This window comes from Staurois parvus, unplaced genomic scaffold, assembly GCF_062004578.1.
Source record: "Staurois parvus isolate SC_StPar_1 unplaced genomic scaffold, SC_StPar_1.0 ptg000224l, whole genome shotgun sequence".
NCBI classification, from domain to species: Eukaryota; Metazoa; Chordata; class Amphibia; order Anura; family Ranidae; genus Staurois; species Staurois parvus.
This window is the reverse complement of record NW_028318020.1, coordinates 115,890-135,282: the sequence shown is the minus strand read 5'-3', so window position 1 is coordinate 135,282 and position 19,393 is coordinate 115,890. Positions and strand designations below refer to the sequence as shown.

Genomic DNA, 19,393 nt, shown 5'->3' with positions numbered 1-19,393 from the left:
AGTTCAGGAGGGGGGGCGCTCGCTCGTCCCCCCCCCTTTCCTGACCTGCCGGGCTGCATGCTCGGATAAGGGTCTGGTATGGATTTTGGGGGGATCCCCAAGCTGTTTTTTTTTATTTCAGCGTGGAGTTCCCCCTTAATATCCATACCAGATCCGAAGGGCTTGGTATGGATGGGAGGGGGGACCCCACGCTTTTTTTTTTTTTTTTTACATTCAGCTGTCAGTGGGGAACCCCGCTGACAGTTGAAACATTAACACATGGCTGTCGCTCCTACAATCCCGCATGAGTTATGTTATCAACTCATGCAGCATTTTAGTAGCGAAAACCAATGCAGCGCTCATGTTTCAGCTGTCGGCGGAGTTCCCCACTGACAGTTGATGTAAAAGTATTGCAGGGAATTATAAACAATTTGTAGAAAACCCGGCGTGGGGTCCCCCCTCCCATCCATACTAAGCCCTTCGGGTCTCGTATGGATGTTAAGGGGTAACTCCACGCTGAAATTAAATAAAAAACAGCATGGGGTACCCCCCAAAATCCATAACAGATACTTATCTGAGCATGCAGCCCAGCAGGTCAGGAAAGGGGGGGGGGGACAAGCGAGCGCCTCCCCCCCTCCTGAACCATACCAGGCCACATGCCCATACCAAATTATTCAAACATTTGTAAACAGACCAATTAACTGAAATGGTTTGGCATTTGTACCCCAAATATGACGTTCCCTGAGGCATTGGTAAACCGAGGTACGCCTGTATTAGTATTGCAATCCTTTGTATTGGGATACATAGAACCATCATACATGTGAATTGGCAACATAGCACAACATTTGTGTCACATTGGAGATATCTGCTAGTTACACTGAACTTGCCCAGGGACCTAAGATTGATTCACAGCACAGAAATACAGGCTGGGTTAGCAATGTAGCTCCGTGGATTAGTGGTTAGCACTACTGCCTCACAACTCTAGGGTTGTCGGTTTGAATCCCAACCACGGCAAGGAAGTAGTATGATCTCCGTGTGTGGCTGTCTTCAAATAGATGTTCTGGCAACATCTTTGCTTTCTGTCTAAGTGATCCCTAAAATGTGAATTAGAATGAGGCCTTGTCTGTTGAAACACCTTCAAAGCTGTACCTCATGTGAATGTCATACAATGGGGTAAGATAAGAGCCTGAATCACTAATAGATTTGATAATGATGGTTTACACTCAACCCACTTTTGTGAAGGATTTGGCAAGCAAAGAGCTGACAGAGAGAGAGAAGAGCGAGCCAGTGAGATGAAGAAGAGTGAGCGAGAAAAACATACTGAAGAGTGATAAAGAGAGACATACAGAAGAGTGAGCGAGAGAGAAGAGCGAGCCAGTGAGACAAAGAAGAGTGAGCGAGAGAGAAAAGACTTGGTTGGTGAATCCACACATCAAACTTGTCACAAATACTGGTATGGATTTTTCCACCAAATGCAAAGCAGACCGCACGCCTTCAAAGATTTATTTCCTTTGTTAATTCTCCTGCTTCGTTCACACTATATGCAAATGAAAATTACTGTTTAAGTTGCCAATTTTACTGTGTTTTCTAGAGAATTACTAACTAGTTGTGTTTTCAATTGTGTGTAGCATTGCGATTTCTATTTGAGTCTAGATGTTAAATTGCTAATAAATGGCCAAAATCTTCAAATACCTTTGAACTCTCACTGCAACAAATGGCGTACGTTAATACACTCACATTCACATTCATTATATCCAATATCAGGTACCATGTCAATTCACAAATCGCACCTGAAATTGCACACCCTGGATGCGACTTGTCATGCGATTGGCATGGCCAGCAACTTGCCCTTTGCATGGCAAATTGCACACAATGTTACTGGGGGCTAACACCACTGTCACATCTAATCCGATGCGGCAATTGCCCAACTTACAGTGAAGTTGCACGAGTTCACAATCCAATTGGATGTGAACAGAGCCTACAGTGGCCAATAGGGTGCGACTTGGTCTACGATTTGCAAGTCGCCTGTAATGCCAATTGCATGGCAATTGCAAACAATGTTACTGGGGGCTACCCGGTCACATTAAAGCAGATTTCTAAGTGGTGTTATTGACACCACAGTCACATCATGTGACTTGCATAGAAGTTGCATGATTTCAAAGTTAGGGTACATGGTGATTTCAAGTGCAATTTGCAAGACAATCGACATCGATCTCTCAGCAAATTGCATGAAAAGTAGTGTATTCATTACTCTATTATTACTTGCGGCTCCAACCAAGTTTGAACCACAACAATATGAACGCTCCAATAGCGTGCACATTGAGTGGGACTTGGCATGTGATTTGCACAACATGCAAGTTGTAAATCGTCTGCAAAGTCGCACCCTATTGTCTGCTATTAGAGTGACCACATGGGTGCATTTCAAACACTGATTTCTATAGTAGTACATGTACTACTTTAGTGGCAATTTGCATAGAGATCTGTGTCAGATGTCTTGAAAATTGCATTAAAACGGTCAACTTTACTGTAAGTCGCAGGATTTGTAAATCAGCTTTGCCCAGAGTGTAATGTTTGGTGATGTTTGATTTCTGGAGTGTTTTGCCAATTGATGGGAAATTCACCATACTAGTCAAATCGATTTGTCATTTTCAGTATTGCATACAAGATGTGGTCATGTGACTGTCTTACCTCATGCGAGAATCTGGAGGGAATTGTGACCATAGTAGCAATAACGGTTCCAATTGGGGTTCCCTTTCACATCCCTGCTCAATGTTCTGTTGTATGCTGCACACGTACATTTCACTGTATATATCTTTCTGATTTGTGGGGCCTGTATACCAAGGGTTAATGCAGGTAGGAAGCGGATTCGTCAGGTGAAAACACTTTCACTGACCAAACTAAGGTCAGTGGTGGGTGTGGCTTCATTGGGTGTGGGGCCTTGTTTGGCACTCCAAATACAACCTAGCTTATATAAAGATGTGCAGTAGGGAGTGATTTGGCCTGTTACTAGGCCGGGTGGTTTGTGACTAAGTCCTTGCATGGTGTGGTTTGGGGGAAGAAGAGATTTTGTGCTGAATTGCCCCAGACACCACTCAGGCTGTGTTTGGAAGTGGGCTGGAAATGTTTGCATATTTTTGGCCTTGTAAAGTGTTTGTGTGTTATTGCACAATGATTGTGTTTTTTCTCTTTGCATTGAAAGCCTCACACATGTCAATCGTTTTGTTTAAAATCTGCTCTTGTTTTAATTTTGTTTGCTTATTTAGACTCCAATGCATTTTTCTGACAAACCTGCTGACAAATGTATGTGTAGGGGATTTGTAGAGGTGGGAGGGGATTTGTAGAGGTGGGAGGGTTTTTTTTCACATGCTTTGTTTTCTTGATTTTTTGATCTGAAGACTTTTTTTTTTTGAATGGATCTTTATACTACGTGATTGTGTAAATCCTATGTGCATGAAAATGTTACTTGATTCATCTTCCCCTTTGTTTCCTGCTATAACATGAGCACACACAGTTCACTAGAAGTATCTTTAGATTGTAAGCTCTTATGAGCAGGAGTGTTTTATTTTTGCCACATCAATCCTATTTTTGTGACTCACCAAGATATTGACTGTACCTACTTGTTCCTGCTGACCAAATAAATGAAGATATATTTGATCAATAAATGTTTGACCGATGTTTTTGTGTTTATTTTATGTTCAATATATGAACAACCTTAATAGTTACTTTGTATACTTATATAATCTGCTCAAATGTAGCTTGTAAGAGCGTGAATATGCAAGTGGGTGCAAACTGGCTTTTTCAAAACCAAAAAAAAAAAACCCACTTGCACCACAATATTATGTACTAATGAATGTCACATTCACTGTGCAGCCAGCTACAGGTTTTCTACAATTCGATTTACAGTAATAAAATAGTTCACACTTTGTTTATTTTTGGCCTTTGGCAACAAATATTAGCCAAGGTTAAAAAAAACAAATCAATAAGAAACACACATTTGCGAAAGCTATCATAGCCGCACATAAAAATGCGCGATTGCAAACAAATAAGCACCAAACAGGTGTCCGCATGGCGCATGAACGGCTATCCTGGAAGTCCGTCATCACGTGCGCGCGCACCCGGAAGTGGTTGTGGGGAGTGTAAGTGGATGACAAGTGGTTGGAGGTTTTGTGTTGGTTGAAAATTTTGATAACCTTATTGGCATTTGGACATGGCGAGAGCACAGCTCTCAACTGAGGAGATGATCCTTATATGTACAGTAAGTGTGGCCATTGCAAACATGTTTATAACATGTGAGGGACAGGTAATTGCAATTTTGTGGGTGGGGCCTAGCAGAATCTCACTTGGTGCACATGCTACTTATCTGTACATTAGCTCCTGGGTATTGATGGGTCAATGATATTAACCACTTGCCTACTGGGTACTCATACCCCCTTCCTGTCCTGGCCAATTTTCATCTTTCTGCACTGTTACCCTTTGAATGACAATTGTGCGGTCATGCCACATTGTACCCATCTTAAATTTATATCAGTTTTTTCAGACAAATAGAGCTTTCTTTGGGTGGTATTGACTTGCTGCTGTGTGTTTTACTTTTTGCTCGATAAACCACAAAATAGCTCATAATGAATAAAAGTCTGTTTATATTATAACATTTGGTAAACTGGTAATTTAGCAACACTGATGTGCGTTGATGAGGCAGCACTGGTGGGTGGCACTGCTGGCCACAGGTGGGCGTAACTGTTGGGTGGCACTGGTGGGCACTGATCATCGGGGCCGACCCCTGCTTTGATAACTGCTGGTTCTCGGCAGTACTTTCCACACATTCTGATAGCGTGATGAAAGTGCAGCCAAGACCCGGCAAATGCATTTCCCGATGATCAGCGTGTCATTGGACATGGCTGATCACATGGTAAAAAGCCGCTGTGATTGGCCTTTACCACATCACGTGATCAGCTGTGTCCTTAGGACACAGCAATCACGGAGAGCGCGTTCTGCCAGGATGTCATATGACACCCTCCCAGAGCTGCCTGGATGCAGTGTAGCGTTATTCGGCTATCTGCGGTCGCCCAATAGGTAACCAGCTAGGCCTTCATGGCTAATCTTTGAATATCTGGACATGTATACTGCGTATAATGCATTACATTCTACAATGTGTTGGTGTACATGGTATTACAGTGTGCAATGTGTTGCTGGATTCTGCATGACAGTGGACAGCGTATCACAGTGTGCAATGCGTAGCTCCATCCTGCATGACAGTGTACAGTGCATTACAGTCTACAATGTGTGGGTGTACACGGTATCACAGTGTGCAATGCGTAGCTCCATCCTGCATGACAGTGTACAGTGCATTACAGTCTACAATGTGTGGGTGTACACGGTATTACAGTGTATTACAGTGTGCAATGCGTTGTACACTGCAGTGTGCACTAAAGCATTTTACACTCATGCACTGTACACACTAAAGCATTTTACACTCATGCACTGTACACACTAACGTATTTGACATTTTTAGTGTGCAATGCGTTAGTGTGCAATGCCTTGGACAGTACAATACATGTGCATACCCTGAAAAAGGGTCCTGCACATTTTTGGCCCGGATGCGGTGCAATTTGAGGTGTGCAAAATGTTTGTCTCTAATTGCAACGCACACAAATTGCATGTGATTTGCCCAGGAGTGCGGTGTTAGACCACAATGCATGTATGTGAAGCCAGAATAAAAGGATGTGGATTTTGTCTACTTTTACTTGGCATGTTAACATTATGGAAGTGCATTTTTTTTCTGTTTAACATGCTATAGAAATGCAACATGCATTTGGATGGAGTGTTTTTGTATGTGCATTTTGGAAGTATTCTAAACACACATTGACCCTAGGGCCACACCATATCTTATGCAGGCCATAGATGGGTCGAAAATTGGCCGATTTTTCGGCCGAAAATAAAATCGGCCGATTTTCGGATCGTTAGTGGGCTATTTGTTCGGCCGTTTTTCGGTATTTTGGCAGATTTTTTTTTTCGGTAAAGTTGGAAAAAAAACGGCCGAATTTGCCGATCGGCCGATTTTCGCGGCAATGATGGGCAAATTGGCCGATTTTTTACTGATAAAAAATCTGCACATGAGCAGTGACCTGCAAGAGGAAGACAAAAAGAAGAAAAAGAAGAAGAGGATGATGATGAAGAAGAAGAAGAGGATGATGATGAAGAGGATGATGATGAAGAGGATGATGATGATGAAGATGATGAAGAAGAAGAGGATGATGATGAAGAAGAAGAGGATGATGATGATGATGATGATGAAGAAGAAGAGGATGATGATGATGAAGAAGAAGAAGAAGAAGAAGAAGAGGATGATGAAGAAGAAGATGATGATGATGATGAAGAGGATGATGATGAAGAAGAAGAGGATGATGATGAAGAAGAAGAAGAAGATGATGATGAAGAGGAGGATGATGATGAAGAAGAATAAGAGGATGATGATGAAGAAGAAGAAGAAGAGGATGATGATGATCAAGATGATGAAGAAGAAGAGGATGAAGAAGAAGAGGATGAAGATGATGAAGAAGAAGAGGATGAAGAAGAAGAGGATGATGATGAAAAAGAAGAAGAGGATGATGATGAAGAAGAAGAAGAAGAAGAAGAGGATGAAAAATGAGAGGAATTCCAGTATGGCAAAAAGTGTCCCTGCAGAGAGCTCCGCTATTTCTTTGACAGTTCCTTGACATTTACAGCGGTTGCAACATTGTATCTATTTGTTTCCGAATAAAAACATCTGTATCCTAAATGGATACAAATAGATACATTGTTGCAACCGCTGTAAATGTCAAGGAACTGTCAAAGAAATAGCGGAGCTCTCTGCAGAGACACTTTTTGCCGGCTGTAGACGGGATGAAAATCGGCCGATTTTTTTTTTACCATTGCTGGCAACGTCGGCCGCTTGAACAACCAATTTTTCATTTTTTAAAAGAAAAATCGGCCGTTTTTCTCCCCGTCTATGGCCTGCATAAGCATTAGTGTGCCTGGGGGAGGGGGGGACCTTGGGCCTTTCCAAACACAGTAGATGCTCCAAGAATGTTTCCTTGAACTCTTGAAATGGTTAAAAAGGAAAGACACTCTAGATAGCCTGCACTGAGAATTGACTGTCATGATGACGTGTCAATGATTATTTGCTCTCATTTTTCAGGAGTGGTACTGCTTGCGGTTGAAGCTGGTAGAAATCCACCTTCACGTCCTCCACTCACCTTCACTCGTGGCCAGTGGATATTTTGTGGCCGCAGGCAAGAACTGGCATCGAGGACCTGCATAATGACCCTGGCATGCCAGAGGTGGTTTGGAAGCAGCACAGCAATTTGACCATCCCTTTCCTCTATGTTGGTTTTAGGGGTGCAGAATTGCTTCTCGTTCGTGAACGGACTGTCGCCGGATATCAGAGTCCCCATATTTTCAAGATATGTTTTAGCCATGTTGGCTTATTTTTATGTTATTTTCCAAGTGTGTTGCACCTAGCCGCACAGTAGTGTGGTGCCATGCGTATTTGTGGCTGTGAATGGGGCTGTTTTTAATAGACGTGTGTAGGTGCAACAACGTTTTCATCATGGTACCTGCGCACATCTACATAGGGCATTGCATTTCTTTGCTGTGCTGGAAAATGTGTGTTCTTGCATGCGTTTCTGCACCACCAATGGTGTGAACAAGTCCTAAGGGCCGGTTCACACTATAGAAACAGTCTAGATGTGTTCCTGATGGGTTTTTTTCATGCCCTTTTGGCATGCATGTTTAGTGTGTTCCAGTACATTTTGGATGCGTTTTGGACATGTTTACATTGCATTTTTATATCCCTTCCACTTATTTTTTTCTATTTTCTTTGTATTCAATGTAGTTAGGGACATGTGCGTTTTAGTACATTCAAGGACGTTTCAATGTGTTCCAGTACAGTTCTGTGCAGAAACAATGCAGCGTGGTCAACTTTGTTTACAGCACCTGCAATGCACTGAAAATGCAAGCGCTGATGTGAACTATGACATTGACAACCATATAACCTTCTTTCTGTGCGTTTGTGATGCCGAAAAAGCAACTGAAACACATGTAGTGTGAACTGGCCCTAAAGTTTATTAGAGGTCAGGGAATGGGACTGACCAGGAATTGTGAATTCAATCAGACTAGTGGTGAGATACAATCAGCAATTGTATAATAATGTGAGATCTGAGCTGTAGCTGATAGAAAATGAGACACATTCACTTGATCAGTAAATAGATAGTTAAAGAGTGGGGCGGTGATCCATAGATTTGCATATGGGACAGGTGATGGCGGGGTGGGGGAGGGGGTCAAGTTGTATAAGGAGACAGATTTAAAAGAGAAAAATGTTACAATGAAATATACACGGCATGAAACTTGCACATTTCCTAATTGGCAGAAGAGTACATTCATCCACTTTCTAGTCACTAGGCAAAATCATAATTGATTGATCAATATTCCTGCCACAACCCAGAAAATTGATCTCCATTTTTTTGGGATGTTGCCAAGACTGGGATTAGAACCCATGACCCAAGTGCTGTAAGTTCTGAGCTCTAACCACTAAACCACTGTGGGAGACACAGTTTGAGTTATAATGTAGAATAGTTCCATTGTTTGAAAATGATAAAGCGAGCGCTGGTCACATGATATAGACTAGTAAAATGGTATTACACAAGATAAATATAACCACGGACAGTAGTGCATGAACTCGTGAAAGGTCATCCACCCCTGTGACAGTGTACTACACTATTGAGCACCTTTCTGGCTCCTGTGGCTGAGCTAATTCCTCCCCAGGACCATTTGGGCACCCACCCTGATGGATGGATGGAGCTGGATGATTAACCCATAACTGCCAGCATACCGCTGCACCCCCAGATGTGTGATGTGTATAACCCATGCACATTAATACTTTTGTTCTGGTGAGTGTAGACCAGTCCCAAGGGTGGTTTACCTTTCACGAGTTCATGCACTACTGTCCGTCACGGAGAGACCACACGTGCCATTCATAGGCACTCTCTGAGTTGGTACTCTCACACCAAGGACATTCCATTATTCAGGAATGATTCTATGAACTTATTTTAGCACCATTTACAATATTACATCATTGTTGCAATTCTTTGCACTTTTTGGTTTTTACATGCGTTCATTATTGATCACATGCATTTATAGCGCTGCACTTGTCTTTAACATAGAATAGTTACCTGATTAAAGAGAATGAAGATATATAATTATATTGGGAAATTAGAAGTATATAAATTATTTGAGATATAAGTGTGTAAATGTTTAACATTTGAGTACAGAATGTATGACATTCATTAGTAAATGCATTAGTTTCCTGATCATTTTGGAGACACAGCAAGAAAATAAATAGAAGAAAATAGAAAATTCTAATACAGGTGTACAGGTGTATTTATTACATTCTAAGAATTCTTTTGCCATCATGAAAACGCCAATGTTAATAAAGCCCGCGCTTGTGCGCCATCTAGCGAACATATCCGGTATTGCACCTAAAAATGTGCCAGTGATCGCAAAGTAGTCAATAGACGCTCGTCAATGAGCTTGCTAGACGCTGGTCAGACGACTGATTGATTGACCGGAGTCTGCCTGAATGGTCAGTCTCTGCTATTACACTCACATCTTAGTGAATCAGGGCCTTTGTGTTCACCTTCAAAAAGACATTTCAACAAACTCCCCCCATCCCTCAGGCCGGCCCCCTTAGTGAGACTGCAGAGGCAGATAACATCCGCGTACTGCAGCAGGACTGATTCATAGTCCGGTGTCCACCCCCTCAGAGTGACCTGGAGAACAGTTGAGTAGACTACAGAAAAATCTACAAAAACTCTGAGGCATTAAACAGAAAACAAAAATGGGCTGTGTCTCTGCATCAACAAGGACGCTACAAAATGCATTTGCTAAATTAATTACTGAAAAACATTCAGCATCAGACGGTATGGCTGTAAAAAAAACGGAATGTCAAACACCAACAGAACAATGTTTTATAACACAGTCAATGTCCTCTATTTCCAAACATGTAATTATTAACATGTCTCCTACAGTGAGAAATGGATATTGCTTGGTTTGTGTTGCTACCCTGTGTCTGGTTCTACCTGCCCTTCCAGGACTGAAAATTTTACCTATTCCTGCTTTATTTGCCAAGTCTACTAATAGGGACCCTGATATCTCTTTTAATCCTTCAGCAAAAAAGGTTTCCTCATTCTGTGTGGAATCAGGAATTCCTTAGGTGGGGGTTCAAATTGGTCTTCCACCGCGTCCTAGACTGGGACAGGGGATGGGGCTGTGGGTTGGATTTGCTGCTGTGCTGCAATGGCTGCAAGGAAAAATTCACGTCCTCTTTGGAGAAGGAAGGATATATTCTGACAGTACGGAGCTGACAGTACGGAGCGGGTCTAGTAACACATGACCACTTATCACTCTCAACAAAAGATAGACAATAAGAACTTAAATACTGACTCTATTTCAATTACTTTGACCCGTTCACTTACCAACCAGGTTCACTTTTTTTGCATGAACAAATTATCTTATACTATATGCATTTCATAATAGAAGCAAAGAAAAGAAAGTTGGTTACCCTCAACAGACTAGTCAAGACTCTGTAATTAACCTAGACCCCGTCTAGGTATTTGAAATGTAGACCCCGTCTACATAAATCACCTTTCCTTATCTGAGTCTCCCGGAGACTCAATGAAGTATTCCCGGAATACTCCTGTCACAGTTCAGAGATCGAGAGTTAAGTCAGAGCCCACGGACAGCCGGACAGACAGACAGATTTTGTATATCTTACCGGGTGACCGCAAACGGGTTGACCTCCCGATCTCGGTGGGACCTCCAATTGAAAGGTTGTCCATAGCCCCTGGCTATCAGTCTTTATAGTCGGTTTCAGGTACGGACGCGTCGGGGAGATTGACTTCACCTCAGAAAAGACAACAGACATACACATACACACAGTGATAGTTGAAATCAATCTCTCAAGTTTATTATCGGGAAGGAAGGTCTATTTACAATATCTACAATAACGTGACTATTACTATCATAACCTTTATAATGTATCAGCAAACCACATTTACACAATGTACATGTCATTACATAGACCTCCCAGTTGGTGTCACCATGCGTTCACCTTTCTCAGGTCAACAACCAATAAGGTCTAGCTGAGAGGGTGGTGCGTCTTACACCTTCTGACAATAGGTCTTCAGTGATTTCGGTCTGTACACTTACCACCCAGACTTACTACTCATACAAAACAAATTATCTTATACTTCTATATGTAGAAAATAATAAACTTTAGACACAGAATGAGTGACTATAGGCAATCTCCCTGAGATTTCTTAGTCTCCCTGAGACAATTTTACTAACACTCCCGGAGTGTTCTGCTCCCAGAGCACATATTGGCTTAAATGGATATCGGACTAATCAGAGCCTCCCAGTTTCCTTATATCCAACTTGTACAGGTTATATAGAAAATAATTCTACTTACCGGACAAGTGGATGGTCACTGAGCGGGTGATGCCGATATCCCGGACGAGCCCCCAAAACTGTTGGTTCTATTGACCCTTAGACCCCTGGTCTAAGTTCTCTGTCACTCGTTCTGTCTCCTCAGGCCTGGAGAAGCATTGGTTACAAGTAATCACACATGAGACCGTCTTGTAAGTAACCAAAAACTTCTAATTTATTCCACAACAAAAGCTCTCTTATATAGTACAATATAACGTGCAAGTGAGAATACAAGCATTTACGTCAATCCTGAATAATGATGAGAAGCAAAATTTAATTTTCCCAAGAATAAGGAATGTCTATAATATTACATAAAAACTTATCTGCTACATACAATAGAATCTCGCTAGATACTTTTCAAGGCTGTGAACATGATCTTTCTCAGGCATTTGTAATTAGTTATAAGTAACAAACAATTATTTTCTCATGGAACAGAAATATTTGACATTTAATTGTATCATAACAGAAACAGGTGCTTGTTAATACAAAGAAATAATTGAATACTATCTCCTCTACCAAGGCTAACCTAAGATAAAAGATAGAAGAATTTTGTGAGTATAGTTCTGTAATACATAACTGACAGCATATTTTCATTAACTCATTCTGGTTATAATACAAAACAATTAATCAACATGTTGGTACAAAATGGAGTGGGAAAAACAAAATGACAGACCTAAAAGACATACATTTCCCTTCACAGCCTATTAGCTCCCATTTCCCTCTCTATGTCTCAGCGGATCTCCTGCAGCCTATTAGCACTAATTTCCCTCTCTATGTCTCAGCGGATCTCCTGCAGCCTATTAGCTCCCATTTCCCTCTATACGTCTCAGCGGATCTCCTGCAGCCTATTAGCTCCCATTTCCCTCTCTACGTCTCAGCGAATCTCCTGCAGCCTATTAGCACCCATTTCCCTCTCTACGTCTCAGCGGATCTCCTGCAGCCTATTGGCTCCCATTTCCCTCTCTACGTCTCAGCGGATCTCCTGCAGCCTATTGGCATCCATTTCCCTCTCTACGTCTCAGCGGATCTCCTGCAACCTATTAGCACCCATTTCCCTCTCTACGTCTCAGCGGATCTCCTGCAGCCTATTGGCTCCCATTTCCCTCTCTACGTCTCAGCGGATCTCCTGCAGCCTATTGGCATCCATTTCCCTCTCTAAGTCTCAGCGGATCCTCTGCAGCCTATTAGCACCCATTTCCCTCTCTACGTCTCAGCAGATCTCCTGCAGCCTATTAGCACCCATTTCCCTCTCTACGTCTCAGCAGATTTCCTGCAGCCTATTAGCTCCCATTTCCCTCTCTATGTCTCAGCGGATCTCCTGCAGCCTATTAGCACCCATTTCCATCTCTATGTCACATATTACAACAAGCAGTCACAAAGGTAAATGTAAAATAAAAGCAGAGAGGGAGAGAAGGCTGATAAAGCAGCTCATCGATGAGAGGTACATAAGAACATACAATGTCAATACAAAACAGTGACATGGCCATCAATCACAAATGATCGGAGCAGACAGATCGGTGTCATAGGTGTCCCGTGGGTCCTGAACTGCCTCCAGCGCAGGGACAGTAGCAGGGTGTAAAGCAGGTAGGTACTCCAACTTTCTCATTTCTGCTCTGACCTTCATCAGTGCCGGTAACATGGGGGACATAGAAGACAGCCAATGCATGGGAATGGTTCTCCTGGCTGCCCTCATGTAGGTGGAAAGTTTCCTCGCACATTTAGAGAGACCCGAAAAGGTAGACCCAACAGAAAGTAAATGGGCTCAAAAGAGACAGGAGCACACAGAAGTAACCACAATGGGGTAAGGACCTCCTCCAAAAGGGCGCAATGGACCGGCAATCCCAAAAAATGTGGAAAAGAGTGTCAGTTTCCATCCCACAACACCAGCAAACAGAAGAAACATTCGGGTTACTATCATGGAGAACCTCAGGGGTCCGATACCAAAACATCGGGGTCTTAGAAGGATTTTCTGTATACATTACACACATAGAAGATTTAGAAGAGGCCTCCCAAATCCTACTCCATTGATCCAACCCAATATCACATTGAAGGAAACGGGACCATTTACACATATAAAGGGGAGAACCAATAGAAAAAGGGCGACATCTACAAGCAATGTATACGTAGCGGAAATGATGTCCCGGTGGTGTGGGCCTTGGATGCAGATATGATCTAAAGGGGTAGGTTGTTCAAGAGTCAGAGAAGAGGCTTTGGAGGCAAAAATGTGTTGTATCTGTAGATAAAATACTGATGGGGTGGAATGCGAGCAGCTTTTTGAACGTCGGAAAGAATTTAGGTTGTGAATTACGGGATTGACCAAATGTTGCAATTGCAATAGATTAGCCTCAGCCCAAGGATGGACTCGACCAATGGCCAGACTATCTGGGAGACTTGGATTAAAAATGATGTTGGTCAAGGGGGAACACTTAGAGCCTAGGATGAATCTAACCCTACACCTCCTCCATATAGACAACATAAACTGCATGGGTCCTAATATGAGAGGAGAGGTAGTGCGGGCTGTGACAAAATAAGTCCCCTTCATTCCCTCTTTACACCAAGTCATGGCCAGACATGCATGCCTCGGTTAGCTAGTCGCTGTGGCCGTGTGTATGTGAGTGGGATCTGTGACAGCCTCTGATGACTCCTCTGTCATCCAATAAAGCTGATGGACCTCAGATGTCTTCCTTGTCCTACAATGAAGCTGATGGACCTCTGATGTCTCCCTTGTCCTCCAATAAAGCTGATGGACCTCTGATGTCTCCCTTGTCCTCCAATAAAGCTGATGGACCTCTGATGTCTCCCTTGTTCTACAATGAAGCTGACGGACATTTTGATTTCTCCCCTGTTCTCAGATGAAGCTGATAGACCTCTAATGTCTCTCCTGTCATCTGATGAAGCTGATGGACCTCTGATGTCTCCCTTGTCCTCCAATAAAGCTGATGGAACTCTGATGGCTCCCTTGTCCTACAATGAAGCTGATGGACCTCTGATGTCTCCCCTGTCCTCTAAGGAAGCTGATAGACCTTTGATTTCTCCTCTGTCCTCTGATGAAGTTAATGGACCTCTGATGTCTCCCCTTTCTCCAATGAGGCTGATGGACCTCTGATGTATGCCTATCCTCTGATGAAGCTGATGGACCTCTGGTGTCTCCCCTGCCCTCTGATAAAGCTGATGAACCTCTGATGTCTCCCTTGTTCTACAATGAAGCTGATGGACATTTTGATGTCTCCCCTGTTCTCAGATGAAGCTGATAGACTTCTAATGTCTCTCCTGTCATCTGATGAAGCTGATGGACCTCTGATGTCTCCCCACAACGTGCTGTCAACAGCCCTTGACTCACTAGCGCCTTTAACCACACGCAACATCAGACCCCGACCGCTCCAGCCCTGGCAGACTGATCACACCAAAACCCTCAAATGACACATTTGTGCCCTGGAGCGACGATGGTGCAAAACCAAATCCCAACAAGCCTTCACCCGCTACAAATCTGCCTTCCACACCTACACCTCAATGCAGCCAAACAAGCCTACTTCCTGACCCTCATCAAGGCCCTCTCCTCCAATCCTTGCCGACTCTTCTCCACCTTCAACTCTCTACTCTCGCCACCCCCACCTCCACCCAGCACCTCACTCACTGCCCTTGAGATTGCCAATCACTTCAAAAACAAGATTGACACAATTCACAAGGGCATCGCCACAACTCACACGCCCTCTCAACCCGTCCCCTCTCACACAGCTATCCCCTCATCCCCCCTCCCCCTTGACATAACCCTCAGGGACTTCATCGCTGCTCAAACTCCCTCCAACCCCGTTCTCCCTCACTCAGCTACCCCCTCATCACCCCTCTCCTTTTTCCCCACCACTGCTCTGACCTCCACTTCCACCCCACCCTACATTCCTCATACTGAAGCCCCCCCAACACTCCGCACCTTTGACCTTACTACCATCGAGGAAGTCTCCAAGATCCTCTCTGATGCCCGCCTCACCACCTGCCCCCTCGAACCTATCCCCTCACAACTCCTACGACCTCCCTCCCCCTCCATCCTACGCTCCCTCACCCACATCTTCAATCTCTCCCTCCCCTCCGGCACTTTCCCCTCCCCTCTGAAACATGCACACATCACCCCCATACTTAAAAAGCCCTCCCTGGACCCCAATGACCCGAACAACCTCAGACCCATCTCCCTGCTCCCATTTACATCCAAACTCCTCGAGCGCCTAGTCTACACCCGCCTAAGCTCTCACCTCAACGACAACAACCTCCTCAATCCCCTACAGTCCGGCTTCCGTCCCCTACACTCCACCAAAACTTCCTTACTCAAACTCTACAATGACCTGCTAACCGCCAAAGCTAATGGCCACTACTCAGTGCTCCTACTCCTTGACCTCTCTGCGGCCTTTGACACAGTCGACCACCCCCTCCTCCTCCTCAAAAAACTACACTCCCTCGGCCCCAGAGATTCTGCTCTCTCCTGGCTCTCATCCTACCTGTCACAACCCTCTTTCAGCGTTACCTATAATGCTACCACCTCCCCCTCACTCCCCCTCTCTGTTGGGGTCCCTCAAGGATCTGTCCTCGGGCCCCTTCTCTTCTCCATCTACACCTCCTCCCTTGGCCAACTCATACACTCTCATGGCTTTAACTACCACCTCTATGCCGACGACACACAAATCTATCTCTCAACCCCCCACCTCACCCCCTTGGTCTCCGCCCGAATCACACACCTACTGAGCGACATATCAGACTGGATGTCGCTCCACTTCCTTAAACTGAACCTCTCCAAAACCGAGTTTCTTGTCTTCCCCCCAGCCCGGACCCCACCCCCCATTGACTTCTCCGTCACATCCAACAATGCTACCATCAAACCCGTCCCGCAGGCCAGAGTACTTGGTGTCATTCTGGACTCCAAGTCCAATCTTTAACAAACTCGTGCAGACTCCACCTCCGCAACATCACCAAAATCCGCACGTTCCTAACCCCAGAAACCACTAAACAGCTCATCCACTCCCTCATCATATCATGACTGGACTACTGCAACTCCCTCCTCACTGGCCTGCCTCGCCACAGTCGATCCTGAATACGGCTGCCAGACTCATCCACCTCACCAACCACTCCATCTCCGCCACGCCCCTCTGCCATTCCCTCCACTGGCTTCTGATTGCGCAACGGATCAAATTCAAAATCCTAACACTGACGTACAAAGCTGTCCACCATACTGCCCCGAACTACATCACTGACCTAATATCCAAGTACCATCCACCATGCACACTCCGCTCCTTAGAAGACCTCCTTCTCTCTAGTTCCCTGGTCTCCTCCTCTCCAGGGTGTCACCCATCCTCTGGAACTCCCTGCCCCAACCCATCAGATTATCACCTACTCTCCTCTCCTTTAGGTGCACCCTGAAAACCCATCACTTCAGGGAAGCCTACCCCACCCCCTGCTAACTTGCCGACCTCCTCCAATCTTCCTACCACTCCATCCCCCACAGCTATCTCCTCCTGTACCACTATCCCCTCCCTCCTAGATTGTAAGCTCGAAAGAGCAGGGCCCTCGATCCCCTCATGTTTTGCATTGTATTGTTATTGTTCTGTCACATGTTCTGTCCCCCTTTGTAATGTACAGCGCTGAGCGAACTATTGGCGCTTTATAAATACTATATAATAATAATAATCCTCTGATATCCACCAGTCAATGTTCACTAAAGGAAGGGGAGATCCATGAGCGAATGCTCACTCCAGGAGGGAGAAATCCAGGAGTGAACGTTCACCATGGGAAGTGGAAATCCAGGAGTAAATGTTCAATGAAAGAAGGGGAGATCCAGGAGAGAATGTTCACTAATCTCCCACCCCTCTAACGGGCATCACCCCCTGTGCCGATCCTAGGTGTGCCTGGAGGAGAGCAGAAGGATGACTCTCTGTGGTGTCAGACTTCTCCCTTCTAACCCCCGACACCACAAGCCCAATAGGCAAACACTGCGCCCAACTGATGCTTCATAGCTACTTTCCAAGGTAGAGCTATTCCCTCCCACACCATGCAATATAGAGGCCTGAATACGCATGCGCGTGCCCGTATGGCACCAGTAACTTCAGTCTCTTGGTAACAGGATGAATGTTGGGGTCTTCAGCGAGACACTTTCATTGGTGCACTTACACTCCTATGGTAAAGTATCATTGTAATCCCGTGGCAGGATTTGTATAGCAAAGCAAACACTGTGTCTGTATAGCAGGACCATCTACACAACCCAGTGCCTGGTGAGTATGGGAGAAGTGTCATGTCTCTGTGTGCCGTGTTCCTGTCATCTGCCAGGGGGGCAAAATCCCTCTCACCAGATCCTGGGACTAAGGCCCAAACCATGGTCCTGGAAATGACCGGCTCCTGTGGTCACCTCACGATGAGCCCTTCACACTGTCGGTGTAGGCACTGTACTGTAGGCCACATCTCTCAGGTTGGATGTTCCCTGACTGATGCAGATACCCAAACATGCTGTGAACTGACCCTGAGCACTTCTCTGCCAGGTCCAGACTGTCTCCTGCCACATGCAGACTGTCTCCCCTCAGGAAAAACAAGATGGAGTCCTTCACTCTCCTCACTAAGCATGCTGGTCTCTGTAGTTCCATCCCTCATATCAGCCTATCAGGCCATTTCTGTTCAGGACTGCATATCCCACAATGCTTTGCAGCTGCACCTCCTGCTTGAGAAAGTGCCTGTCATTGGCTCCTTTAATACCTCTTCTGATTGGCTCTCTCTGTATTACAGTCTGAGAGGAGAAGGGAGGGGCTGAAATCCCTGACTGCCTTGTGTGTATCCAGTGCAAGTGTCAGATTTCACAGGAGATGCCAGTCAGCAGGTTACAGCAGTCACAGATAGGAGTCATTTCCTCCCTACACAAGGATCTACAGTCCATACACACCCAGCACAAGGCCGGGGTCACACTACCAGACGCTTCTCGGGGCTGCAGTTCCTCTGAGCTCCACAAGGTGGGGATCTCCCTTCTGCCCAGACAGGAAGTCTCTATGGAAGACAGGAAGTGATGCCAGGCACAGACAGAAAGTGATGTCAGGCACAGACAGGAAGTTCCGGGTGAGAGCTGAGTTGGGAGAAAGCAGAGAGGAGACGTTGCTGGAAGTGGCAGCAGAGGAGGTAATAAGATGTTATTTCCTATTTACACCCAGTAACCCCCCCATCATGTCCGTCCTCTTCCTTCATAGTCACGTCCGTCCTCTTCCTCCATAGTCATGTCCGTCCTCTTCCTCCATAGTCATGTCCGTCCTCCATAGTCACTGTGACATCTTTTATCTCCAGCAGATGATGATACACACATATATAGTGTGGGAACCCAGAATAACCCCTTCAGGGGCAGAACATTCTCCTCATTGTGGAGAGGTGTCACCTTCTCACCTCATCAGTCTATACCAAAGGATTATACCACTTTTATAAGTGGCGGGGAATGGAGAATCCTATGACATCACACTGACTTCGCAGCTCCTCCCCTAATGTCCTTCCAACCAGAGTCAGAGAATCCTATGACATCACACTGACCTCACAGCTCCTCCTCCCAATGTCCCTCCATCCAGAGTCAGGGAATCCTATGACATCACACTGACCTCACAGCTCCCCCTCCCAATGTCCTTCCAACCAGAGTCAGAGAATCCTATGACATCACACTGACCTCACAGCTCCTCCTCCCAATGTCCCTCCATCCAGAGTCAGAGAATCCTATGACATCACACTGACCTCACAGCTCCTCCTCCCAATGTCCTTCCATCCAGAGTCAGAGAATCCTATGACATCACACTGACCTCACAGCTCCCCCTCCCAATGTCCTTCCAACCAGAGTCAGAGAATCCTATGACATCACACTGACCTCACAGCTCCTCCTCCCAATGTCCCTCCATTT

At 45.0% G+C, this 19,393-nt stretch overlaps 2 protein-coding genes across 2 annotated transcripts in view; one reads left to right on the top strand and one right to left on the bottom strand.

Moving 5' to 3' along the window:
* Positions 1–19,393, bottom strand: part of LOC149460589 (uncharacterized) — a 67,350-nt gene that overhangs the window by 26,891 nt on the left and 21,066 nt on the right. The window lies entirely within an intron of this gene.
* Positions 10,687–19,393, top strand: part of LOC149460590 (uncharacterized) — a 28,133-nt gene continuing 19,426 nt past the window's right edge. The window contains exon 1 of the mRNA XM_089679461.1: positions 10,687–10,821. Coding sequence (XP_089535587.1) covers positions 10,687–10,821 — 135 coding nt within the window. The remainder of the gene's footprint in view (positions 10,822–19,393) is intronic.